The 27,389-nt window shown below is 32.3% G+C and overlaps 1 protein-coding gene and 1 pseudogene across 1 annotated transcript; both read left to right on the forward strand.

Moving 5' to 3' along the window:
- The first annotated feature begins 3,553 nt into the window (after positions 1-3,553).
- Positions 3,554-20,979, forward strand: LOC111289146 (fasciclin-like arabinogalactan protein 7 pseudogene; annotated as a pseudogene).
- A 1,187-nt stretch (positions 20,980-22,166) lies between these two features.
- On the forward strand, positions 22,167-24,137 carry LOC111313529 (polygalacturonase-like). Its single transcript, XM_089752533.1, has 4 exons — positions 22,167-22,428; positions 22,520-22,828; positions 23,136-23,651; positions 23,725-24,137. The coding sequence occupies exons 1-4, from the start codon at positions 22,291-22,293 to the stop codon at positions 23,986-23,988; spliced, it is 1,227 nt and encodes a 408-aa protein (XP_089608659.1). The 5' UTR covers positions 22,167-22,290; the 3' UTR covers positions 23,989-24,137.
- Positions 24,138-27,389: the final 3,252 nt, after the last annotated feature.

The raw sequence follows: 27,389 nt of genomic DNA on the forward strand, positions 1-27,389 counted from the left end.
CATTCATTTCTATAAAAAATAACATTTTATTTACTTTCTTGAATTTCTTATAATTTCTTATTATTTGTTTCCATGTCGTTGGTAGCCTATATGTAGAAATTTTGGTCTTTCATAAATCTAAAAGCTCATTTCTCCTAGCTAGTACACAGATAGACTTGTGTTTCACATATCCAAATCATTTCAAACGGCCCTCTCTCTTCAATTATTGTTTTTTAACAGTCCAACACTCAATTTTATATAGTAGCGTAGCCCTTATAATTGTTTTATACAACTTCACTTTTAACTTTAAATGCATGTTACGATCACATAACACATACGATGTATTTCATTACCACACTCATCTTACTTGAATCTTATGTTTTACATCTTTTTCTATCTCAATATCACTTTAAATTATTAATCCCAAATATAAAAAATGACTACTTTTTGGTACTAGCTTACCATCCAACTTAATCACACTAGCATTCGCTTTCATATAATTACTAAACTTACATTTCATCTATTAAGTTTTAGATCTACTTAATTAAAAGCCTTAAGATTCTAGTGTATGCCTCCTTAATTCTAATTTCGCATTAAAATCATCATTACTTTCAATAACTAAGATTATATCATTGACAAATAATATACACCATAGCGCATTGTCTTGGATATATCTAGTAAACTCATCCATAACTAATGCAAAAAGAAATTAAATTAGTGCTAAGCCTTAATGCAATCTTGAGCTGTTAGCTTTGAATTGATATTTATTTTGAATGACAAAACATTAACCTAAATAAAATTGATCAAGATTTTGAAAAAGATTTATTTAGTACATGTTCTTAAGTTTTATTATTTTGGTACTAAGTAAATAATTTGATTTTCAAAGTTTAAACAAACCTTTATTTATGTTTTTCTTAGTTCTAAAATTAAAACTATCTTTAAACATTATTTATTTAAGCTCAAATGAAAGTCCAATTGTTGTTTATAAGGTGAACTTATTTATTTTGTACTCAATAAAATTTTGATAATATTGACTTTGAGAAATAGATTAACTTAAGAAAGTTATTTTACAATAACAAAGTTTTCCAACATTTAACTTGTTTTATCACAAACCTTTAATATTTGAATTTTATATTGTTGGAAAGCTCCTTGAGTCTACTTTCTAATGTATCAAACAAAATTAAAATCCAAATTTTTCAAGAAAATATTTTGACTTTTTACTAAACAATTTGCAGTCGTCTAAAAACTACTCAATGGGTAATTTTAAAAATTCACTATAATTCGTATACAAAGTTTAGTTTCAAAATCTTCAAATGATTTTTTATTTGGAATTGTACAATTCAAGATATGATCAAATTAATGAATAGAGTGCAAAATAGGATACAACCACCTAGCTCAACCAGATTGATCTCCTAAGTTACAAGATTGATCCCCTAGCTAAACCAATCGACCTTCTTTTACATTGGATCGATTGATTTTTCTTATAGAAATAAAATAGATTTGAAAAACATTTAAAGGAATCGATCTTTTACAAAACGGGATCAATCGAGTAAGACACAGAATCGATCCCCTATTAAAACCAATTGATCCCCTATACCTATAAAAGCTCAAATGGCTAGTTTTTCAAGCTTCAATGTTTTTTTTCAACTCCAAACCATCCCTATCTGGCCATCTCATTCATCCACACTAAAGAAAACAACACATCACACTTTTTTTTTGTTTATATCTTCTAAGCCAAAAAAAAAAAATTCCTTCTTTATATAGGCTAGCTTAGCTTATTCCAAAATGCTACATTGGTACGCAAAGCATTAAACTTTCTCTCTGAATTCCTCCTAGTCAAGTTAGTGTCCTTCATTTGTCAGCTCTCATTGTAATTTGCTTTTGTCAAATTTCCATTCTTTGATACTTCTAAGTTTTAATGACCCATTTTTCTTTCAACATAAATGAGTGTTAAGTTAAATATAGATCTTTTTTGGCTTTTTGTTAATGTACAATGTGTGGCTGTGGGTTTTTCATTTTTTATTTTTTATTTTTTGGGTTCTTGAAAAAGTTACTTGGCTTTTCTAGGAAATTTCTTGTATGATGTACCCAGCTACAAGTAAAGTTGAGTTCAAGCCATTTGTAAATTCAAAAAGTAATGCAAAGAGAAAATTAGATTTTGATCCTAGTTTTTAGTTTGAAATTTGATTACTTGGGACATTTGCTAAGTTGTACTTTATCTTAGGAAGCTCAAGAACAAGAAAATGGATTATATTTATGATTTTAGTTTGTGGTTCTTGTCATAACATATAGATCCAAAAAGTTATAGCTAGACTTAACCTAAAAAGTCGCCACCAATCTTTTTTAACTATGTGTGATTGGCCACCTAATGAATCTTTTCTTTTAATTAGCTTTTAAGCTTGACTAAGGGTCTATAAAAGAATAGGTTCTGACCTTCTAAACAAAATTAGTTTTGAGAGTTTGATTACATATGGGGAAGGTTATAGCACCTCTACAACTCCCATCCTAAGATGGTACGATTTAATTTTAAATTACCCTAACAATTATCTTGGTTTTAATGGTTTTTATTTTAATGTTTAAATATTGGAAATGGCTTCTAAGATTTCTCTATCAATCTGATAGAATTTTTAAAAATACTTCTTCACCTCAAAAGTATTTAAGAATCTTGTTTGTTTTCTTGAAAGGTTCTGTCATCTGAAAAATGTTCAATCATTTTTTTTATTTTGAAAATATTTCTAATTCATCCTCAATTTAGGCCAAAATTAGAAATATCTTATCGCTTAAAAATTTTTTAGATAATCAACTATTTACCATTACTAAGAATTCCATCCTCAAAATTTATTTTTTATTTTTTCATTTCTAAATTTTCCATCATTTTGGTCAATTTAGATTTTTTTTTATTTTCTAAATTTTTTGCCATTTGGGTCTATTTAAATTTTTTTGTATCTTTGAAACGAAAATAATATGAAAATTATTTTTTGAAGTTTCATTTAAATTCTTCCACAATTTGAGACAAATTTAAAGAAATTTCTTACCTAGAGACTTCTTAGAGAATTTACCATTTAAAATTTTTAAGATTCTCATCATTGGATAATTGTCAAATATTTAAAAAAACTCATTATATTTGGAAAATGATACAATTACTTTTATTGAAATTTCATCTAAATTATTCCACCATTTGGGACAAATTTAGAGAAAATTTTCACCTAGGGATTTCTTAAGAAATTTACCATTTGAAATTTCTAAAAATCTCATCATTGGGTAATTAGTATTTAATTTCAAATTTTTTACTATTTTTTTATTTTTTTAAAATTGAAACAAAATATTAATTATTATAATTGAAACTTTATCTAAATCATTCCACCATTTGTGATTAAATTAGAAAAAAATTTCTCACTTGGGAATTTTATAAAAATTTACCATTTTAAATTTCTCAAAATTCTATCATTGGATAATTAGTATTTGTTTCCAAAAAAATTATTTTTTTATATTTTCTAATTTTTAAAATTTTTTAAAAAATTTAATTATAAGAAAATACTTTAATAAATAGATAAATAAAAACTAAAACAGGAAAATGGCTCAACTCGACTTGATTGTAGGCAAAGGAAGCTGCTGGAACGACGCAGTTCAGCTTGGTTGGAGACAAAGACAAAGACGTAGGTTGAAAATAGGTTAAGCGTTATGAGTTGGGTCACCCACTAGAAAACACATGGATCTTAGGTTTCTTAAATGCCCAAAACGAGATCATTTAGTAGTAATATAAAAGACCAAGTTCTTGCTTTTTCCATTAGTTTTTCTTTCTCTCCCTTTCTCATTTTCTCTTTTCTCTCTCTCTTTTTAAAACCCGAAGAATGCCGGTTGAATCTTCATCAGATTCTAGAAAACTCACCGAAATCTAGGTTGAGTCACTGAAAGTTCGTTGACAAATTCAATCTTCATCGGGATCTTCAATCGAATTCTGGAAAACTCATTCAAAAATTCAAATCTCATTGGAATCTGAAAAAAATTGGTTGAATCTAAGAATTTTCTAGAAAACTTTCCAAAAAGAAGAAAAAAATCTTCTTTTTCAAACCAAAAAGTCTAAAAAAACCCCTTATTATATGGCTTCCTTTGCGTGTATTTTTTCTCTGATTTTTCTTTATGTCCTTTTTGATCTGTGTGTTTATTTATTAGGTTCTGATAAAAAAAAACCTTATACCTAAAAGGACTTCCAATTTCGTTTAAGTTCAAACTTCAATTTTGAATTTATCCCAAATTTGATAACTCTAAAGTAACAATCCTAAACAAATCCAACCACCCTAAAGTTTTTCTTAATTTTATTTTTATTTTTATTAATAGAAACAATTAAAGCCCCAGATAGATTAGGATGTCTACAGTTGCTTTTTTTTACGCATTTTTTGTGAAACAAGAATTGTGCAAAGATAAAAACACTTATCATGTCTAGGTGCGACTTAACAACAATTGCAAAATCTCAAAACTTCAAAGATTCACAACTTGAAGTATTCAAAAATTTTATAATCTAACATTTGCAATTGAAACTCAATGATTCATAATTTGAGTTCAAAGAATTACAATTTCGAAATTCAAGGGTTCGTAATTCAAAGTTTCACACGACCTCAAATTTGTAAGATTTTAAGATTCATATTTATGAGATTAATATCCAAAATTTTAATTTAAGGATTCGCATGAAAATTGTAAGGCTCATACTCACATTCAAAAATTCTAGAGATTCATGCCCAAAAGTTAAAGATCTCAATTTTTTTTTTAACTTTAGGGATTCACTTCCAAGATTTCAAATATTTTGATTCAAAAATTTTAATGTTTCCCATTAGATTTTTTTAAAAAAAAAACTTCAATATTTCATCCAAAATTTTAAAGCTTCTCATTCGAGTTCAAATATTCACATTCGATAGATTTTATAATTTCACATCTAAATTCAAAGGTTCTCATTCAAAAAATTTTGGGTTCACATCCAAAAGTTCAAAGATTCACATTTGATATTTCAAAGATTTGGATTCAAAAACTTTGGAAATTCACATAAATTCTCAAGATTCTCATTTAAAACTCAAAAACAAATATTCTCACTCAAAGATTCTCATTTAAAACTTCTTAAAGATTCTTATTTAAAATTCTTTAAAAACTTCTTAAAGATTCTCATTTAAAACTCCTTAAAGATTATCATTTAAAACTTCTTAAAGATTTTCATTTAAAAGGCCTTATAGATTCTCACTTAAAACTTCTTAAAAATTCTCATTTAAAATTTTTAACATTAAAAATGCATTTTTAAAAAGGCTCCATAGCTTTAGAACACTAAATGTTTTCCTCATAAAACATTTTTCCATTCGAGGATTCCCAACCTTATCTTAAAAAGCTTTCATAAAAAAGTTCAAAATTTTTTATCGTAAAAATTCTCAATTTTTCCTCAAAGTCAAAATTTTGTATATAAAAAATGTCATAATAATGATGCAAATGTTTTCTTAATTATACAAATGTAACAGTCTAGATTTTCACAATAATGTAGATGCCATATTCTAACCATGATTCAAATGTTTACTACATAAGGCAAATGTATGGCTAGCTAAGATTCAAATATTCATCAAATTATATACATGTATTATTCAGACAACAATGCAATCAAAATGCATGTAATGCAGTTGTCACCAACATTACTGTCATGAAATTCTAATTAATTGTGATAATATGGTTCTCAAGACTCCACCATCTTATATTTACTTTTTAGCATCTCGGCACTAATAATTTCATAACAAATTTCGTCAATTGATCCACATTATTTCCATCATTTGATCACAATTCACAAGCTTCTTAGCACTAACAATTTCAGAACAAATTTCATCTACTGATCCATATTATTTCCATCATTTGATCACAACTCATAGGTTATGTCGATTGATCCATTACTATATTTATCACTTGGTCAACCCATGTGTCCTTTCAAATCACCTTTTTAGGTTTCATCCATCATTTTTTTTTTGCCTTTATCATCTTGGATTTTTCTTCAAAGGAATGCAAATATAATTTCTAAATATTATCATTCATTCATTATCATTTCAATTCTTGACAAATATAATGTAATCATATATTTTCTTGATTTATTCTGGGGATGCAAAAATAAGAGAGTACAAGGTGAATTGGGAGAAATGTAATCAATACAAGAATGAGTGTAGTAAAAAAAATAAACGGGTAAAAGAACAAATTCGAAGCATATCACTAAAGTTGGTATTGAATGGTACTACAATGTCTAAACATTGAATACTTAGATAATTCTTAACGTTAATATAGAATTCTTTTTCAAAAGCTAATTCCATTGACTTTTTTAATTGTTTTGATCTCATTGAACTTTGCCCAAACTTTGAAGGATCTCAGATGTTTTTTATCTTCTATATATTTGAATTGTCTATCTAACTTTTAACTTAAAAGGTTTTTTTATCCAAATCACCCTTTTAGTTTTCAATTCGAGTCTTCCTTTTCTTTTCTTTTTTTACATTTTTTTTCATTTTTTCATTTTTTTCATCTCTCATTTTTTTCTTTTTTTCATCTTTCTTCATTTTTCATTCTTTTTTTTTTCAATTTTTTCATCCATTAATGATATCTCTCACACATCAATCTCTAAAATAACATAACACAATTCCATTGTTCCATCACAAGTATGCTTTAGCCTAACATATGATAATTTAATTTGAGCATTCACATTTGATCAAAATAGACTTTTAAAGGTTGTAATGTAAGCTATGGTGAGGGATAATGAAAGAAATAGATAAAACAGGCTCAAAACATATGCTTAAAGGGTTTAAAACTAAAGGATCATTTCTCATTATTTAATGCAACTGGTCATTTTAAGTCATTTCACATCATTTTACTGCTTTTTTTCTTTTTTTTTTCATCTTATTTCTTACAAAAAGATTCTCATTACATTGCCTTAGCTCATTTGTGGCATTCATTTTTTTTTTTATCTTTGAGACATTTGTGATCTTTTACCTCTTTCCTTTTTCAAGTATGTTCTTCTCATAATAGGCTCAAAAGAGTTACGAATGGATAGTTTTATGAATGGTAAAAGAAAAACAATCATTTTTCATCTTAAACGTGAATGCTTTCTTTGAAGATTATTTATTAAACAAAGACAAACTCATGGATCATTATAAAGGACTGTATATCTTCAAGGCATCTCTATTTCATATCTGCTAGCAATTTATTTCTTTTAATCAAATAGTCTCCATAGATCAATTTGAATGCGTTTTCAAAATTAAATCCTAGAATCATTATTATCATTGTCTAAACATTCATTATTTGAAATTTAAGAATGAAAATAAAAAGACATGTGAAAAACCTAAGCATGGAATAGTGATTTGGATGAATGAGAAAATGTAATGAGATGCATCATGCTTGCCTTTTATTAAAATGATAAAAAATGAAATCTTATTACATAAAAAAATCCAAACATTACTTTAAAAGAAATCCCAAAATGTTAAGCAACATCCAACCAGCCTTAACATCTTTTTTTATCTGAAAATTATGCCCCTGTGTGATCAGGTGAAAGATTTTTATTGACATCTTGCAGTTTTGATTCGTCGAAGCTCACCTGGCCTTTTTTGGATCAAACTTTCCACCTTGTGTTTGAAAACATGGTAAGTTTTAATAAAATGACCTATGATAATCGCATGTGACATTAGCATCATACCATTTTGGATAGGGTGGCTTCAATGGCTCTAGAATAACTAGAGATACCAAGTCATTTTTTACCAATTCTGGGAATAATTCAATGTAAGTTATAAGGATATGATCAATATGAGCCCTTTCATGGTTATTCTAAGATCTTCTTAAACCACTTGCTCAGTTATTAGGCTTTGAAGCTGATGTAGTGATATCATCAGACCCATATATAAGTACTTGAAAGGTTGATTGATAGGTAAGTTAATTGTGGATATGGTTGGTAAAAGGCTTGCGCAATACCATAACGTGAGATAGTAAACAGGATAAATAGGCGGTGGATATAGAGCATCACTTCTGAATTGTTGCCCATCAAAATTCATAATTTGGGCTTTAATTTTTTTTTTTTTAGGTAACCCTCCATTTTTTATGCTTTCTTCTTCCTAAAGCTTGTCACTCTTGATGGTATTTTCAATAATTTCTCTTAAAATCACCATATCAGTGAAGTTTTTTGTTGCATTCTCCATCATCTTTCCATAATAAAGAGATTTTAAATTTCTTACAAATAACACTATGGTATCTTTCTCAATCAAAGGTGGCTAAACTTGAGTAGTTATGTCCCTACACCTTTGGGCATACTTCTTAAATGATTTAATTGCCTTCTTTTTCATATTTTGTAAACATAGATGATCATAAGCTAAATCTATGGTATATCGATACTGACTGATGAAGTTACAGGCCATTTCACTCCATGACTGAATGCATGTCCTATCCAGTTAGACATACCACCTAGCAACAAAGCTAGTAAGGCTATCTTGAAATAAATGTATTAACAGCTTTTTATTATTAGCATAGGTAGCCATCTTTCGGTAACATATGATGATGTGGGTTTTTGAGCATTTTGTACCATTATATTTTTTAAACTCCGATACCTTAAATTTTGAAAGAATAACAACATCTGGGATTAAACAGAGCCCAGTAGCATCCACGAAACCGTAAAAACCAATTTTTTCTATTGCTCATAACTTTCCTCGAGCATACGCATCTTTTTCTCAGCTATTAAGTCCCTCAGTGACTCATCGCATTTTGGTTTTAAATTTTTTTTGGAGCATCCAGATCAGGGACTTGAATTAGTTATATTGCCTTTTCAGTAAAGACAAGATTTTTATAGCTTTGGCAATACCTTGTGTAGACACCCAATTGGGTCCGGGCCCAGATCAATTGGGCTTGGCCCAAACGGGTAAGGCCCAATTCAATCCTGTATTTTTTTTTTCTTCTTTCTTCTTTTTCTTCTTTTGTATTTTATGTATTTTATTATTATTATTATTATGTATATATTTATTTATTTTTTTATTAGATTAGATTTATATGTATATAGTTATATATTTATTATTATTATTTTTTTTTTTTTTTGTAATATATACTTGGGTTTATCTTATTTTATTATTATTTTTTTTTAAATTATCTGTTCTGATTTTTTCCTGATTATCAGATATTTTTTTTACTATAATATCTTTTTATTTATCTGTTCTAATTATCTATTATTTTTTTATATTTATTTGATTTTTTTTGGAAGGTTGAGATTGAAGCTGAAGAATCCTACTGGGAGTGGGGATTCAATCTAAAGAGTCCAATTGGATTCAAAGACTGAATCCCCGTCCAAGGAGGAGTTGGGATTGATCAGAAACTCCTGATCAATCCCTATATAAAGCACCTCCTGGAACAGTTCAAACAGAGAGAAAACAGTAAGCTAGAGCTACTGATTTGAGAAGCAAAGGCGTAGGAAAGAGTATAGAAGGCTAGGAAAAGGTTTAGGAGAGTTCCAGAAATTATCAGAAATTTTTTGGGGATTTTTCGAAATTTTTTTTCTGGGAATTTCTGGAAAATTCCAGTTTCCGGTTGAATTCTCCGGCCAATCTTGAAGTTTCCGGCCAAAATTCCGGCCAACATTGAAGTTTCTGGCGACCTGCCCAGTTTCCGGCGAAGTATCCCAGAAACCGGCGAAGAATCCCAGAAACCGTCAAATTTCCGGCCAACTTCCGGCGAAAAAACCCAGATTCCGGCGAAAATTTCCAGAATCCGGTGAATCTTCCACCGGAGTTCTTCGGTTTTTTAGAGAGAAGGGAGAGGAAAAAAGAAGAAGAGAGAGAGAGGGGGAGAGCGATCTGCCGAAAAACAGAGGTTAGTGCCTTTTATACCCTCCCAAAACGACGTCGTTTTGGCTTTAAGTTAATAAGAGGATCCGCGCGTTTTGCCGAACCCGACCCGACCCGAGCGTCGACCCGATTCTGACCCGCGCGTGCCCAGCCCCCCTCCGAGCCGAGCCGAGCCGAGCCGATCTTCCCAAGCCGCTCCTCCGAGCCGTTTTTTCTTCCTTGAGCCGAGCCGATAGCCGAGCCGCTCCAGGTTTTTTTTTTTTGAATTTTTTTTTTTTGAATTTTTTTTTTTTTGAATTTTTTTTATTTGACTTTGATTTTGATCTTGATTTTTTTTTTTCTTTTTTCTTTAATCAATCCGACGACGGAGCCTCTACAAGTAAAAACAGTAGTTTTTCTTGCATACTCCTGAGGTGAGGGAATTTTCTCAATTTTCTGCTAAAAGTATTAGAGTTAATTGAGAATAATTTTCGATAATTAATTACTTGGCTGATTTTGATTTTTTTTTCTTTAATTAATCCGACGACGGAGCCTCTGCAAGTGAAACAGTAGTTTTTCTTGCATACTCCTGAGGTGAGGGAATTTTCTCAATTTTCTGCTAAAAGTATTAGAGTCAATTGAGAATAATTTTCGATAATTAATTAATTGGTTGATCTTGATTTTTCTTTAAATAATCCGACGACGGAGCCTCTGCAAGTGAAACAGTAGTTTTTCTTGCATACTCTTGAGGTGAGGGAATTTTCTCAATTTTCTGCTAAAAGTATTAGAGTCAATTGAGAATAATTTTCAACAACTAACTACTTGGTAAAATTTTAAGGCTTTTGGATAACACAAATTCAAGCTGGTACCATCTTTTGATGGGCGTTGTGAGGGTGCTACAACCTTCCTCACACGTAACCGAACTCCCGAACTTTGTTCTGGTTAGCAGACCTGAACCTATTCTTTTAGGGACCCTCAAGCTTAGGTGTTCCCTGAAAGGACAGATTCTTTAGGTGGCCAATCGCACCTAGATAAAAAAAGATTGGTGGCGACTCCCTAAAGTCAATGTCTAGCGATAGATCCCCGGATCTAGACGTTACGACAGCTTGGCGACTCCGCTGGGGACTTTGAGAGTCAGGCCAGCAAATAATTTGTGTTATCCAAAAGCCTAATAAAATTGAACCTTGTTGTATATATGTGTAATTTTTATTTTTTTTTTTAGTCATGTTTATTTACCTTGTTAATTATGTCATTCATATGCATGTGCATAACATGAGCTCTATACCCGAGCTCCGTCCCTCTAGGAGGGAGTAAAGTACCTATTGCTTTCGTGAGGTCTAATACCTCCGCAGTGGCTAGCGAAATACTCCCACTCAAATTGAACCTTTTCCGCTCGTAGCCTGTAATGGGTGAGAATTAGGGTGCCTTACTAGTCTGTGATGGACAAGGATGTAAGGAACAATTTGAGGGCCTTTAGACTCTGACTTTAAAATCGCATGTAGTGAACCTTAAGAGTGCTTACACCTAGGATAGAGCCCTTTCTACCCAATGATAGATATACCCTGAAATTAGGACACAAAAAAGGTGTTTATCTAATCATTTTGATTGCTTAACTTTGTGTATTATTTTTTGTAATGTTATGCATCAGCATTACTTTCATTTCATTCATGAAACTAACTATGTTGTTTGTCTAATTTTATGCATCTACATTACTTGCATGGTCATGTTTTAACACAATCATTTGTATCCATTTCATATTAGATTTCATTCAGGAAAATGTACATTTTATTCATGCATCAAAGCATCATACATAAAGCATAACATTTCTAATCATGAGTATGGTACTCAAGGTCCGAGGATAGCTCCATCTAGCGAGAACCCTGCTCATCCATACAACACAAGATCCAGAGCAAGACAAATGGAGGAGGAAAATTCTCATAGATTTGAAAAGCTAGAGAAAGCCCAGGAGAAGATTGAAAGTGAACTAAGCAAGATTCTGGAAGCTCTAAATAACATGAATAAGGGGAAAGGAGTTGAAGGAAGTACAAGCCAGCAAGAAGTGGCTGACCCTTTGTACCCTCCAGGTTTTGGCCCATCTCAGGTCCAGCCTGCTCAAGAGGTCCCGCCATATCCTGGAATACCATCAGCTTTCAACCCAGGGCAGTATAATAGCTATATAAATCCTGTCTTCACTGAAAAAGTAGCAGAACCAATTCCTGACCTAGATGCCTTAAAGGAGAAGGAAAAAGAAAAGATGAAAATGGAAGCTGAGGAGAGTTCCAAGATTAGCATGCTAGAGCAGAGGCTACGGGCTGTGGAAGGATTTAGCTTTTATGGGTCAGTAGATGCTGCTGGGCTCTGCCTAGTCCCTGATGTGGTTATTCCCTATAAGTTCAAAGTACCAAAATTTGAAAAATATGACGGTACCAAGTGCCCCAAAACCCACATCACCATGTATTGCAGGAAGATGGCAGCTCATGCTCATGATGAAAAACTTCTGATGCATGTTTTCCAGGACAGTCTTACTAGCTCTGCCGCCAGATGGTATGTTCAGTTGGATAGGACTCGTATTCGCTCTTGGAGTGATATGGCACACGACTTCATCAGTCAATATCGACACATTATCGATTTGGCTCCTGATCGTTTGTCTTTGCAGAACCTGGAGAAAAAGGCAAACGAGTCTTTTAAAGAATATGCCCAGAGATGGAGAGATATAGCTTCACAGGTGCAACCTCCACTGACAGAAAAAGAGACCACAGTGCTGTTTGTTAGCACTTTGAAACCTCCCTATTATGAAAAGATGATAGGAAATGCAACAAAGAATTTTGCTGACATGGTGATCTCTGGAGAAATTATTGAAAGTGCCATAAAAAATGGCAAGTTGAAAGGAGGAGAAACCAAGAAGACATCAGAAAAGAAAGAAGCTGAAGCTCAAGCTGTGAGCTTTGATAGACAACAATTCAGGGGTTATCAACCCTATCCATCCCAAGGCTACTCTCCATACTATCCCGCTGTGAATAATGCCTCATCCTACCCATACCAGTTAGCTTCACAACCATCTCATTCATCCACTTACCGCCTTAACATTCAAGCTCCTGTAAGAACTCAAGTTCGCCCTACTAACCCAGCAAGTGGCTCGCGAGAACAACGGACTGCTCGAAAAAAACCTGTATTTGATCCAATCCCTATGACTTATACAGAGTTATATCGAGAGCTTTATAATAGCCACTTGATTGCCCCCAGCCATGTGGAACCTCTTAAACCACCCTACCCAAAGTGGTATGATCCTACAGCCCACTGCGACTATCACTATGGAATTACTGGCCATTCTACTGAAAATTGCACTGCTTTAAAGTATAAGGTGCAACGGTTGATCAATGATGGAATGGTAAGTTTTGATCAAGGAAAAGCAACAACATTCAATGTTAACACCCTAAGTGAAAGTCAAGAACAGAAAGGATCTGGAGAGTCACAATGAATTGAGGGGCAAGACGTCAATGGGGATTTCTTCACCTGATCATATAGGGGGCTAATTTTTAATGGAGATAAGGCGGGTTGAAAGTTTTTTTGTCACTTTAAGATTTCTTTTCAAGTAATGTTGGATTTCTTTTTGCAATATGACTTTACTTGTTATCATTTTAATAAAGGCAAGTCAATGCATTTCATTACATTTTTCTCTTTCATTTGACCATTATTCCATACCCTGCTACCCTTCATAACTTCACATTCCCATTCTTAAATTTCAGATGATGAATATTTAGACAATGATAACAATAATTCTGGGATTTAATTTTGAGAACTCATCCACATTAATATGAGAAGATGATTTGAACAGAAGTAAGCTATTACTGGAGGAGAAACAGATATGTCTTGAAGATGTGTAATCTTTTATACAGATTCATGAGCTTTGTTCAATAGATGATGTTCAAGAAAGGTATTCACAATTGAGATGAAAAATGGCCACCTTTCTTTTACCATTGGAAAAACCATTTATTGCTACCCCTTTGAGCCAATCATGATTTTTTTTCTTGAAGAACCCCAACCAAGGATCACCCTCTACACTGGAGGGTAATTTTTGAAAAAAAAAAAAAAAAAAAAAAAAAAAAAAAAAAAACACCACAAAAGGTCTCAAAAATGAAAAAAAAAGAAAAAACAAATGCCACACATGACTTGGGGCAAAGTAATGAGAATCCTTTGTGTGATGAAAGAAAAAAGTAGTGAAATGATGTGGGGGCAAAATGCCAAGCTGCATCAAATGATCCTTTGGTTTTGAACCTTTTTAATACATGTTTTGAGCCTATTATATCCATTTCTTTTATGACCCTTCCCCTTGGCCTACGTTACAACCTTGAAAAGTCCATTTGGATCAAGTGTGAATACTCAACTTGAATGATCATATGTTGAGCGAATGTATGCTCATGATGAAGCAATGAAATCATGCTACATTGCTCTAAAGTTGGATGTATGAAAGATATCAACAATGGATGAAAAATGAGAAAAAAAGAAGATGATGAAAAAAAAAAGAAAAAAATAGAAAAAAAAGGAAAAAATGAGAAAATGAAAAAAAGAGATTCAAATTGAAAACCTGAAAGGGTGATCTTGGTAGAAAAAAAGATCCAGGGCAAATGGCTCACATGAATGAAAGGTCAAAGACATCTGAAGATCCCTCAAAGACTGGGGCAAAGTTCGACAAGCTCAAGATGACTTCAACTGTAAATGGAATGAGTTTTTGAAAAAGAATCCTAGATTAATGTTGAGAATTGTCTGAATATTCATCATTTGGACATACCATCCATCTCAATGACATCCAATTTATTTCCTTTCCCATTTGTTTTGTACCAAAACAGATCTTCATTGATTATCTTTACCATAATTCACCTTGCGTTCTCTCATTGTTTCACCCCTAGAATGAATTGAGAAAATGCTTGATTGCATGGTATTTGTCAAGAATTGAAATGATAATGAATGAATGAATATGCGCTTAAAAGAGTCTTGCATTCATTTGAAAAGAAATCTAAGATGATGAAGAAATGGTAGAAACCTAAAAGAGATGATTTAGAAGGATGTATGATGTGACCAAATAGAGAATATGATGGGACAAATCTTGAAAAACGATACAACCAAGTGATGAGTACAAGGATGAATTGGTCGAATGGTGGGAACAATCAGTGGACAGAATTTGTTTTGGAATGATTGATGCTGAGACAAGGACCCAGTGATGGTGGATGAAATTTGTTTTGAAATTTGCTAGTGCTGAGAAATTCATGGATGATGGTCAAGGGATGATCGATTGATGAAGCTTATTCCGGAGTATTGAGAAACTGAACAAGGAAGAATGTGAGTGGAAAAGACAATTGAGAGCTACACTGGTTCAATCTTAGAAGAGCAGTGCAATTGGATCCTGAAAAATCAAAGGGCTTGATACCCAAGAAATAAAAAAAGAGCTTGAGAAACTTGAGTACCATACATTGAACATGAATTAATTGGTCAACATTTGCATAGCATGCATTGAAATTCATATGCATTTGCACAGCATACACTACTTTCAGGAGAATATAGTGTATAAATTCAAGAAGCAGGGGTGTTCCAACATCCCACATGGAGGAGACAGATATGAAAAGACTTTGCAAGTTTGAGAAGAAACTTGTCAGGTAAGTTCCTAATCCTTGAAATAGGATGTCTTTTGGTATCAGGGTTGATTTATAAGACCTTTAGGCATAATCTCCTGAAATCCCTTCAAACACAGCTTTCAACTCCTTCGGACATGATCGTCTAGGAGTATTTACTTTTCAAAGTTCGTTGCCTCTGTTTAGAGGAGCAATTTATTTTTCAAAGTTCGTTGCCTCTGTTTAGAGGAGCAATTTACTTTTCAAAAGTCGTGGTGCCTCTGTTTAGAGGAGCAATTTACTTTTTCAAAGTTCGTTGCCTCTGTTTAGAGGAGCAATTTATTTTTCAAAGTTCCGTTGCCTCTGTTGAGAGGAGCAATTTACTTTCCAAAGTCGTGGTACCTCTGTTGAGAGGAGCAATTTATTTTTCAAAGTTCCGTTGCCTCTGTTGAGAGGAGCAATTTAATTTCCAAAGTTCCGTTGCCTCTGTTTAGAGGAGCAATTTACTTTTCAAAGTCGTGGTGCCTCTGTTGAGAGGAGCAATTTAATTTCCAAAGTTCCGTTGCCTCTGTTTAGAGGAGCAATTTATTTTTCCAAAGTCGTGGTACCTCTGTTGAGAGGAGCAATTTATTTTTCCAAAGTCGTGGTACCTCTGTTGAGAGGAGCAATTTACTTTTCAAAGTCGTGGTGCCTCTATTGAAGATGAGCAATTTACTTTCCAAAGTCGTGGTGCCTCTGTTGAGAGGAGCAATTTACTTTTTAAAGTCGTGGTACCTCTGTTGAGAGGAGCAATTTACTTTCAAAAGTCGTTGAGTCTCTGTTTAGAGGAGCTTCGGCAAAAAAAAAAAAAAAAAACAAAAAAAACAAAAAAAACAAAAAAAAATCAAAAAAAAAATCAAAAAAATCAGAAAAAAATCAAAAAAATAAAAAACAAAAATAAAAAAAAAATCAAAAAATAAAAATGTTGAGTTGAGTCTTGATTGGGTGTCTACGTCTTTGAGCAATTTCTGTTTCACAGAAAATGTGCAAAGAGGGGCAGCTGTAGACACCCAATTGGGTCCGGGCCCAGATCAATTGGGCCTGGCCCAAATGGGTAAGGCCCATTTCAATCCTGTATATTTTTTTCTTTTGTATTTTATGTATTCTATTATTATTATTATTATGTATATCTTTATTCATTTATTTATTTTTATTCAGATTAGATTTATATGTATATTATTTATATAGTTATATATTTATTATTATTATTATTATTATTATTTTTTGTAAGATATTTTTGGATTTATCTTATTTTATTATTATTTTTTTTAAATTATCTGTTCTGATTTTTTCCTGATTATCAGATATTTTTTTTACTATAATATCTTTTTATTTATCTGTTCTAATTATCTATTATTTTTTATATTTATTTGATTTTTTTTTTTTTTTGGAAGGTTGAGATTGAAGCTGAAGAATCCTACTGGGAGTGGGGATTCAATCTAAAGAGTCCAATTGGATTCAAAGACTGAATCCCCGTCCAAGGAGGAATTGGGATTGATCAGAAACTCCTGATCAACCCCTATATAAAGGACCCTTTGGAACAGTTCAAGAACACACAGAAAACAGTCAGCTAGAGCTACTGATTTGAGAAGCAAAGGCGTAGGGAAGAGTATAGAAGGCTAGGAAAAGGTTTAGGAGAGTTCCAGAAATTATCAGAAATTTTTTTGGGGATTTTTCGAAATTTTTTTTTTCTGGGAGTTTCTGGAAAATTCCAGTTTCCGGTTGAATTTTCCGGCCAACCTTGAAGTTTCCGGCTAAAATTCCGGCCAACATTGAAGTTTCCGGCGAACTGCCCAGTTTCCGGCGAAGAATCCCAGAAACCGGTGAATTTCCGGCCAACTTCCGGCGAAAAAACCCAGATTCCGGCGAAAATTTCCAGAATCCGGTGAATCTTCCACCGGAGTTCTTCGGCTTTTTAGAGAGAAGGGAGAGAAAAGGGAAGGAAGAGAGAGAGAGGAGAGGAGCGTTCTGCCGAAAAACGGAGGAAGGTGCCTTTTATACCCTCCCAAAACGACGTCGTTTTGGCTTTAAGTTAATCAGAGGATCCGTGCGTTTTGCCGAACCCGACCCGACCCGAGCGTCGACCCGATTCTGACCCGCGCGTGCCCAGCCCCCCTCCGAGCCGAGCCGAGCCGAGCCGTTCTTCCCGAGCCGCTTCTCCGAGCCGTTTTCTCTTCCTTGAGCCGAGCCGAGCCGAGCCGCAACCCGAGCCGCTCCAGGTTTTTTTTTTTTTTTTTTTTTTTTTGAATTTTTTTTTTATTTGAATTTTTTGAATTTTTTTTTTTATTTGACTTTGATTTTGATCTTGATTTTTTTTTTCTTTTTTCTTTAATTAATCCGACGACGGAGCCTCTACAAGTGAAACAGTAGTTTTTCTTGCATTCTCTTGAGGTGAGGGAATTTTCTCAATTTTCTGCTAAAAGTATTAGAGTCAATTGAGAATAATTTCCAATAATTAATTGGATGATTTTGTATTTTTTTTAATAAATCCGACGACGGAGCCTCTGCAAGTGAAACAGTAGTTTTTCTTGCATACTCTTGAGGTGAGGGAATTTTCTCAATTTTCTGCTAAAAGTATTAGAGTTAATTGAGAATAATTTCCAATAATTAATTGGATGATTTTGTTTTTTCTTTAATAAATCCGACGACGGAGCCCCTGCAAGTGAAACAGTAGTTTTTCTTGCATACTCCTGAGGTGAGGGAATTTTCTCAATTTTCTGCTAAAAGTATTAGAGTCAATTGAGAATAATTTCCAACAACTAATTACTTGGTAAAATTTTAAGGCTTTTCGATAACACAAATTTAAGCTGGTACCATCTTTTGATGGGCGTTGTGAGGGTGCTACAACCTTCCTCACACGTAACCGAACTCCCGAACTTTGTTCTGGTTAGCAGACCTGAACCTATTCTTTTAGGGACCCTCAAGCTTAGGTGTTCCCTGAAAGGACAGATTCTTTAGGTGGCCAATCGTACCTAGATAAAAAAGATTGGTGGTGACTCCCTAAAGTCAATGTCTAGCGATAGATCACCGGATCTAGACGTTATGACACCTTGGATTTGAAGTTGATTGCATTTCGAGGTATATATACCCTATAAGGTATGTAAATCGCTATTCCTGTATGGACTGGGCTTGGTATAGCCCAAAATCAGAAGGGCAAAGAGGGTTAGCTACCTCTTGTGATGGATGGTCCTGCTATTAGCATTCTCTTCTACATTCTTCCCCTTGTTCAACTTATTCAAAGATTCCAAAATCTTATTCAACTCCCTTTCAAGCTTTTCTTTAACTCTCTCTATCTTTTTGAGATGATTGAATTCTCTTGTTCTATTTGTCTGGTTTAAGCTCTTGTATTGCATTGGTGAGTTGATTATGTGGGGTTCTTGCTTGATGGAGCTATTCTTGAACTATGAGTACTACAATTGCTTTATTATTAGAAATGCCATGCTTTATGTTTAGTATTTTCATGCATGAATGGATTGGACTACTATTTGTCACATAACTATCATTCTACATTAGTACAAGTTCTAATTTATCAATAACTAATATATGACAACTATTCCCTATATGAAAATGATGTAGATGCACAATGTTAAACATGACAATGAAAATGATGCATGGAATTAAATGCAAGCACTAATTGAAATAATGTAAATGCACAAAGTCAAACATATAAAATGGTTAGATAATCAATATATCACACAAATTGTTCCTTCGGTGTCCTAACTTCGAGTTACATCTATCAATAAGTAAAAAGGGCTCTCTCTTAAGGCTAGCCTCGTAAATGTAGATTATATGTAGGGTTAGGTAACTTTGACCACTAAAGGTTCATAAATTATTCCTTATATCATTTTCCATCACAAACTAGAAATGCATTCCAATCTCCACCCATCACAAGCTACCAACGGAAAGGATTCAATTTGAGTGGGAGTATTTTGCTTGCCATTGTGGAGATTATCATCCTAAAATGGTACCATTTAATTTTAAATTACCCTAACAATTATCTTGGTTCTAATGGTTTTTATTTTAATGTTTAAATATTGAAAATTACTTTTAAGATTTTTTTATCAATCTAGTAGAATTCTTAAAACTACCTCTTCACTTTAAGAGTATTCAAAATCCTATTTGTTTTCTTAAAGAGGCTCCGTCATCAAAAAAAATGTTCAATCATTTTTTTTATTTTGAAAATATTTCTAATTCATCCTCCATTTGGGCCAAATTTAGAAATATCTTCTCATCTAAAAATTTCTTAAATAATCAACCATTTGCAATTACTAAGAATTTCATCTTTTGAATTTATTTTTTATTTTTTCATTTCTAAATTTTTCACCATTTGGGCTAATTTAGAAAAATTTTTTTATTTTCTAAATTTTCTGCCATTTGGGTCTATTTAGAAATTTTTTTTATTCTTTGAAAATAAAATAATATGCAATTATTTTTTGAAGTTTCATTTAAATTCTTCCATAATTTGGGACAAAATTAAAGAAATTTCTTTCCTAGAGACTTCTTAGAGAATTTGTCATTTGAAATTTCGAAGATTCTCGTCCTTAGATAATTATCAAATATTTCAAAAAAATCTTCATATTTGAAAAAGGATACAATTATTTTTATTAAAATTTCATCTAAATTATTTCACAATTTGAGACAAATTTACAAAAATTTCTCGTCTAGAGATTTCTTAAGAAATTTATCATTTGAAATTTCTAAAAATCTCATTATTGGGTAATTAGTATTTAATTCTAAAATTTTTATTAAACTTTTTATTTTTTTAAATTGAAAATAAATATTATTGAAACTTTATCTAACTCATTCCACCATTTGGATTAAATTTTAAAAAAAAATTTCTCACTTAAGAATTTTATAAAAATTAACCATTTTAACTTTATCAAAATTTCATCATTTGATAATTAGTATTTTATTTTCAAAAAATTATTTTGTTTTATATTTTTTATTTTTTAAAAAATTTAATTGTACAAAAATATTTTTAAAAAATAAATAAATAAATAAATTATCAAAACAAAAAAATGACTCAACTCAGATTGAAGAACTTGGCTCGGCTGTAAGTAGAGGAAACGGCTAGAACAACGCGACTCAACTTGGTTGGGGCCAAGAATAGGAACACGGGTTGAAAGTAAGTCAAGCTTACGGGTCGGGTCGCAGACTTCAATGATCTTGGTGCAAAAGGCCCTGTTAGTACACTTGCTGGTGGCCAATACACTTTGAATTTCACTGATGATTCTGGCACCGCGCACCTTGATTCAGGATGGAGCAAAACAAAAGTCACCAGCGCTGTACTCTCAACTGCTCCTTTTGCAATATATCAATTCGATAAGGTCCTTCTTCCGGAGGCAATCTTCGGCACTGGCATACCTTCAACTCCTGCTCCAGCCCCGGCTTCTCATATTAGCCCAGCTGCAGATACTCCATCAGCAGAATCCAAAGAAAGTGGTTCTTCACCCAAGTGTTCGCCTTCAAATTCATCATCTCATAGGATTATGAACTTTGGCATTTGGAGTCAAATGCTTTTGGCAGCCTTAGGTGGGATGGCCCTGTTCTTCTAATATTGGAATTCACTGAGTCTAATTCATGTTCAGGGGAGGGACATATCTGGGATTCTCAATCTACTTTAATTTTTAAAACTTTTTTTTTTAATATTTATATGCTACTGAGGTTATGTGTTAAAGAGTGTGAGCTCTTTGTGTTGCAGTTACCATTTCAATTTGAATGGCCCTGTGCCTGAATCTCTGATTCTCACTTGATCATTGTCATTCATGGAACTCCGACGAGATAATAAGCCTCCATTTGTTTCGCGGAAAATTATTTTCGTATTTTGAAAAGTTTGTTTGATAGAAAATTGATTGGTTAATGAAAAATAATTTACTGATTAACAAAAAATAAAATCATTTTTTTGAAAATTATTTTATGGATTTGAAAATGAAAGACATTTTACGAAAAAAAAAAAAAAAACTGCTTATGAGAATAATTATTTATTAATGTTTTTTAGCATAATTTTACTTATAAATAATATTATATTAAATATATTAATAAACAATATTATTTTAATATAATATATTAATAAAAATCTTAATAAATAATATCTTAATAAATATTATTATAAATAAATATATACGAATATATTAATATTAATAAATAAAATTATAATATATTAATATAATATATCAATAAATAATATTATATTTATTAATAAATAATAATATATTAATAAATAATATATAAAAAATTATTAATTTAATTAATAAATATTACAATAATATATGAATAAATAAGATATTATTAATAGATAATATACTATTAATATAATATATTAATAAATAACATTAAGAAATAATATTATAATATATGAATAAATAATATCAAGAATAATAAATAGTTTTATTTTAAGTATTTTTATATTAATATAATATTTTAATATTAAATATTATTATTAAAATATAAATATTTTAATTTTAATAATTTTAATAATAAATAATTTCAATATATTTTAATAATAAAAAGGTGGCAAAAGTCGTAAATTTTAAACTTGTATGGCTTTATTTAAGGATAATTTGACCATTTAAAAACAAAAAAAATATATAATTTGATTAAAATATATGATAAACTGTAAATTACACATATCCAATCAAGTAGATATAAAAAAAAAGAGCTAAAAATAGTAAGTAAATTAAGACCATATGTTACTCACATTGCTAAAATTAGAAAGTATTCGGTTAAAAATTGATTGGTTGTAGCTTTCCAAGTATTCTATATAAAATGGTTTGAAACAAAACAAAAGCAAAATCATTGTTCCTTCACAACAATTCACCATTTAAAAATTGAAAAGAAGAAATTCAAATACTTGGGAAAGGAAAAATATGGATGTACAATTGAGTATTACAGTCGTATCAGTATTATTGCTTTTGTTCACTTCAACTGCTAAAGCTCAATCAGGTGTTTTTGATGTAGTTGCCAAGTATGGCGCAAAGGCTGATGAGAAGACGGATTTGAGTCAGGTAAGCAAAAATACACTCAATTTTATTTTCCAACTATGAAATATATAAAATTTTATTTTAATGATATCTTTTTCTTTTTTTTTTGCCTTAGCCATTGTTAGATGCTTGGAAAGAAGCATGCGCTTCCACTACTCCATCTAAAATTGTGATTCCTAAAGGGACATACTTACTAAGTAAAGCAACCCTAGAAGGTCCCTGCAAGGGTCCTATTGAGCTTCAAGTTCAGGGCACTGTGAAGGCTCCGGCTGATCCTAGCGCTTTCAAGGACCCTAATTGGGTCGTCTTTAACAAACTTGAACAATTTACAATGTCTGGTGGTGGAGTTTTTGACGGCCAAGGAGCCGCTGCTTGGGGCAAGAATGATTGTTCTAAAAACAAATATTGTGCCGCACTTCCCATTGTAAGGTTTCTTTCCTTGTGCAAGAAATCGAATTTCTTTCTAAAACTCTATTTAGATTTCCTCAAATTAAAGAAAAATATTTTTTTCTTTTGTTTTTTATAATATCACATTGAACAACTATCAAATCTAAATGCTTTTATTATAGATGAGGAGTACTCAATGAATAATTAAGTTTTTTTATGTACAACGTTCTGCTTCCTAGTTTTTAAATATAATATGTTTTACCCATTTTATTACACTAGTAGAAAGTAATGTCACTAACAAAAATATTTCTTGTGTTACTTTATTCCACTCTCAAACTAAACAGAACTTAAGGTTCAATTTTGTGAGCAATGCCATGATACAAGATATAACAACCAAAGACAGCAAACAGTTTAACGTTAATGTTTTGGGATGCAAAAACATCACTTTCCAACATTTCACCGTCTCTGCACCAGAAAACAGTCTGAACACAGATGGAATTCACATTGGTCGATCAGATGGGGTGAATGTTATTGACACAGACATAAAAACTGGTGATGATTGTGTTTCTATCGGTGATGGTAGCAAGAATGTGGTCGTCCAAGGAGTAACCTGTGGGCCAGGTCATGGTATCAGCATCGGCAGTCTTGGAAAGTTCCAAGGTGAGGAACCAGTTTCTGGAATTAAAGTCTCGAAGTGCACCATCAGTAATACAATGAATGGTGTTAGAATCAAAAGTTGGCCAGCCTCCTATCCTGGCTCTGCATCGGACATGCATTTTGAAGATATTACCATGAATAACGTCGGCAATCCTATCCTTATTGATCAAGAATATTGCCCGTGGAATCAATGTGATTTAAAGGTACGTATTTATCAAAATACTGATCAAATGAAAAGCTTTACTCAATATTTAAAGCATTATTTTGTTTATCCAGATTCCATCACGTATTAAACTCAGCAACATCAGTTTCAAGAACATTCGAGGCACATCTTCAACTCAGCAAGCTGTCAAGCTTATTTGCAGCAGCGGTTTGCCATGCGAGGGTGTGGAGCTCGCTGACATTGATCTTACATACAAAGGACCTGAAGGACCCGCAATATCCTACTGTTCGAATGTCAGTCCCAAACTTACGGGCAAACAGAACCCGTCTGCATGCTCCGCCCCTGCCGGAACATCTATCCCGCTGGCTCATAAGTAGGAAACGATAAACCATGTTAATTAAACAATAAGGAAAGCATTTTTTGACTTCCTAATAAAGTAAAGTTTGCTTGAAAATAAAAGGAGAAAACATCTCCTTGGCATGCATATTTTACTCTGTTATGCATTTAGCCTCATTTTAGAATTATGTTTATGTACAACTTTTTTTTTATGTATAATTTTTATTATTTCAAAATTTTGATACAAATTGTTTTTATTGACTTTTTCTTTCTTCTTTTTTTGGCTTATAGTCCTATCGTGATTAATTCTTTTGCAAAATCTTGAAATATATTACTATATATACAATTAGTCATACAAGTTAAAAAATCATTGATCAATGCACGTTGCTCAAAAATTATATATATCAATATGCAAAGAGAGTTTCCATTCTAAGAATTGATTTGAAAGGAACAAAAAAAATTAGGCTTGAATATAAAAAATGTTTCTAAACTAAAATTAAATAAAAATCCAAACTCTTATCTTTTTATTATAATTAATTGAGTCATCAAATATTTATTGTCATCCAACTGAATCCTCAAACATTTATTTTTAATCAACTGAACCCTCGGTTGAAAGAAAACTCTCATTTGAATGAAAATTGATGATGGCAATTAACCTTTTCCTCTCCAATAAAAGCTCAATTGGTTAAACATAAATATTTGAAAATTCAACTAATGGTAATAAAAAGATGTGAATTTGAATATTTATATAATTTTAATTCAGAGGCTTTTTATATACATCAACAAAAAAAATTCATATCAATATCAATTCTATATTCACTTAATTGATGAATTAATTATTCAAAACTTAATTACTACTTATTGTAGACACCCAATTGGGTCCGGCCCAGATCAATTGGGCTTGGCCCAAATGGGTAAGCCCAATTCAATTTTATCTTGTATTTTTTTTCTCTTTTCTTATTCTTTTGTATTTTATGTATTGTATTATTTATTATTATTATTATTATGTATTAATATATGTATATATTTATTTATTTATTTTTTGTTAATATTTATGTGTATTTTATTATTTATGTATATATATATATTTTTTATCTTTTTTATTTTATTCATTTTTGTATTTTTACTTATATAATTATATATCTGATATATTTTTTTATTATTATTTATCCTATAATATCTGCTGATTTATCTTTTCTAATTATCTAGTTTTTTATTTTATTTGATTTTGATTTTGGAGGGCTGAGATTGAAGGCTGAAGAATCCCATTGGAAATGGGAATTCAATCAGAAGAGTCCAGTGGGATTCAAAGATTGAATTCCCGTCCAAGGAGGAATTGGGATTGATCAGGAACTCCTGATCAATCCCTATAAAAGGGACTCTGGAACAGAATGCAAGACACACAGAAAACAGTAAGCAAAGCTACTGATTTGAGAGAAAAGGAGGCGTATAGAAAGCTAGGAAAAGTTTAGGAGTGTTCTGGGAGTGAGGAAAATTTTTTTAGAGATTTTTGGCGAAAAATTTTTCTGGAAATTTCTGGGAAATTTCCAGATTCCGGCGAAAATTCCGGCGAAATTTGAATTTTTCGGCAACAATTCCGACGAACATTGAAGTTTCCGGCGACCAGCCCAGTTTCCGACGAAGAATCCCAGAAACCGGCGATCTTCCGGCCAACTTCCGGTGAAATTTCCAGATTCCGGCGAAAATTTCCAGAATCCGGCACCGGTGTTCTTCAGTTTCTAGAGAGAAGGGAGAGAAAAAGGAAGAAGAGAGAGAGAGGGGGAGGAGCGTTCTGCCAAAAACCGGAGGAAGGTGCCTTTTATACCCTCCCAAAACGACGTCGTTTTGGGCTTTAAGTTAACCAGGGGATCCGCGCGTTTTGCCGAACCCGACCCGACCCGGACGTCGACCAGCTTTCTGACCCGCGCGTGCCAGCCCCCTCCGAGCCGAGCCGAGCCGAGCCGCTCCCTCGAGCCGTTTTCTCTTCCTAGAGCCGAGCCGAGCCGAGCCGCGATCCGAGCCGCTCCAGGTTTTTTTTTTTTTTTTTCTCTTTGAATTTTTTTTATTTCTTTGTTTATTTGTTTATTTTATTTTTTATTTATTAGATTAGGTTTATGCAATATTCTTTTTATTTATTTTTTATTTTCCTTAAAAGAAAAATAAATTTCCAAAAAAAAAAGATTTTTAGGGAAAAGTTGAAAGTATCAATTTTCCTCAGAAATAAATTTCCAAAAAATATTTTTAGGGAAAAGTTGAAAGTATCAATTTTCCTTGAAAATCGAAATTTCCAAAAAATATTTTTGGGGAAAAGTTGAAAGTATCAATTTTTCCTAAAAAAATCATTCTTTCCTTCCTTTCTATCTTAATTTGGATTTTGTTTTTTTTTCTTTAAATAATCCGACGACGGAGCCTCTGCAAGTGAAACAGTAGTTTTTCTTGCATACTCTTGAGGTGAGGGAATTTTCTCAATTTTCTGCTAAAAGTATTAGAGTCAATTGAGAATAATTTCCAATAATTAATTACTTGGTAAAATTTTAAGGCTTTTGGATAACACAAATTTAAGCTGGTACCATCTTTTGATGGGCGTTGTGAGGGTGCTATAACCTTCCTCACACGTAACCAAACTCCCGAACCCTGTTCTGGTTAGCAAACCTGAACCTATTCTTCTAGGGACCCTTAAACTTAGGTGTTCCCTAAAAGGACAGATTCCATAGGTGGCCAATCGCACCTAGATAAAAAAGATTGGTGGCGACTCCCTAAAAGTCAATGTCTAGCGATAGATCCCCGGATCTAGACGTTACGACAGCTTGGCGACTCCGCTGGGGACCTTGAGAGTCAGGCCAGCAAATAATTTGTGTTATCCAAAAGCCTAATAAAATTGAACCCTTTTGTATATATGTATTATTACTCATTCTTGTTTATTTACTTTATTAATTATGTCATTCATGTGCATGTGCATAACATGAGCTCTACACCCGAGCTCCGTCCCTCTAGGAGAGAGTAAAGTACCTATTGCTTTCGTGAGGTCTAATGCCTCCGCAGTGGCTAGCGAAATACTCCCACTCAAATTGAACATTTTTCGCTTGTAGCCTGTAATGGGTGAGGATTATGGTGCCTTACTAGTCTGTGATGGACAAGGATGTAAGGAACAATTTGAGGACCTTTAGACTTTGACCTTAAAACCACATGTAGTGAACCTTAAGAGTGCCTACACCTAGGATAGAGCTCTTTCTACCCAATGATAGATATACCCTGAAATTAGGACACAAAAAGGGTGTTTATCTAATCATTTTGTTTGCTTAACTTTGTGTATTATTTTTATCATATGTAACATTATGCATCAACATCACTTTCATTTCATCCATGGAACTAACTATGTTGTTTGTCTGATTGTATGCATCTGCATTATTTTCATGACCATGTTTTAACACAATCATTTGCA

Source organism: Durio zibethinus, chromosome 23 (genome assembly GCF_047325235.1).
Source record: "Durio zibethinus cultivar Kanyao isolate XHJ-2024 chromosome 23, ASM4732523v1, whole genome shotgun sequence".
Lineage (NCBI taxonomy): Eukaryota > Viridiplantae > Streptophyta > Magnoliopsida > Malvales > Malvaceae > Durio > Durio zibethinus.

What these genes read in the sequence shown, in the direction of transcription:
- LOC111313529 (XM_089752533.1), top strand. Translation starts at nt 22,291, where the DNA reads ATGGATGTACAATTGAGTATTACAGTCGTATCAGTATTATTGCTTTTG. An exon ending in AGAAGACGGATTTGAGTCAG is followed by an intron (nt 22,429 to 22,519) that starts GTAAGCAAAAAT and finishes TTTTTGCCTTAG; the next exon opens with CCATTGTTAGATGCTTGGAA. An exon ending in ATTGTGCCGCACTTCCCATT is followed by an intron (nt 22,829 to 23,135) that starts GTAAGGTTTCTT and finishes CAAACTAAACAG; the next exon opens with AACTTAAGGTTCAATTTTGT.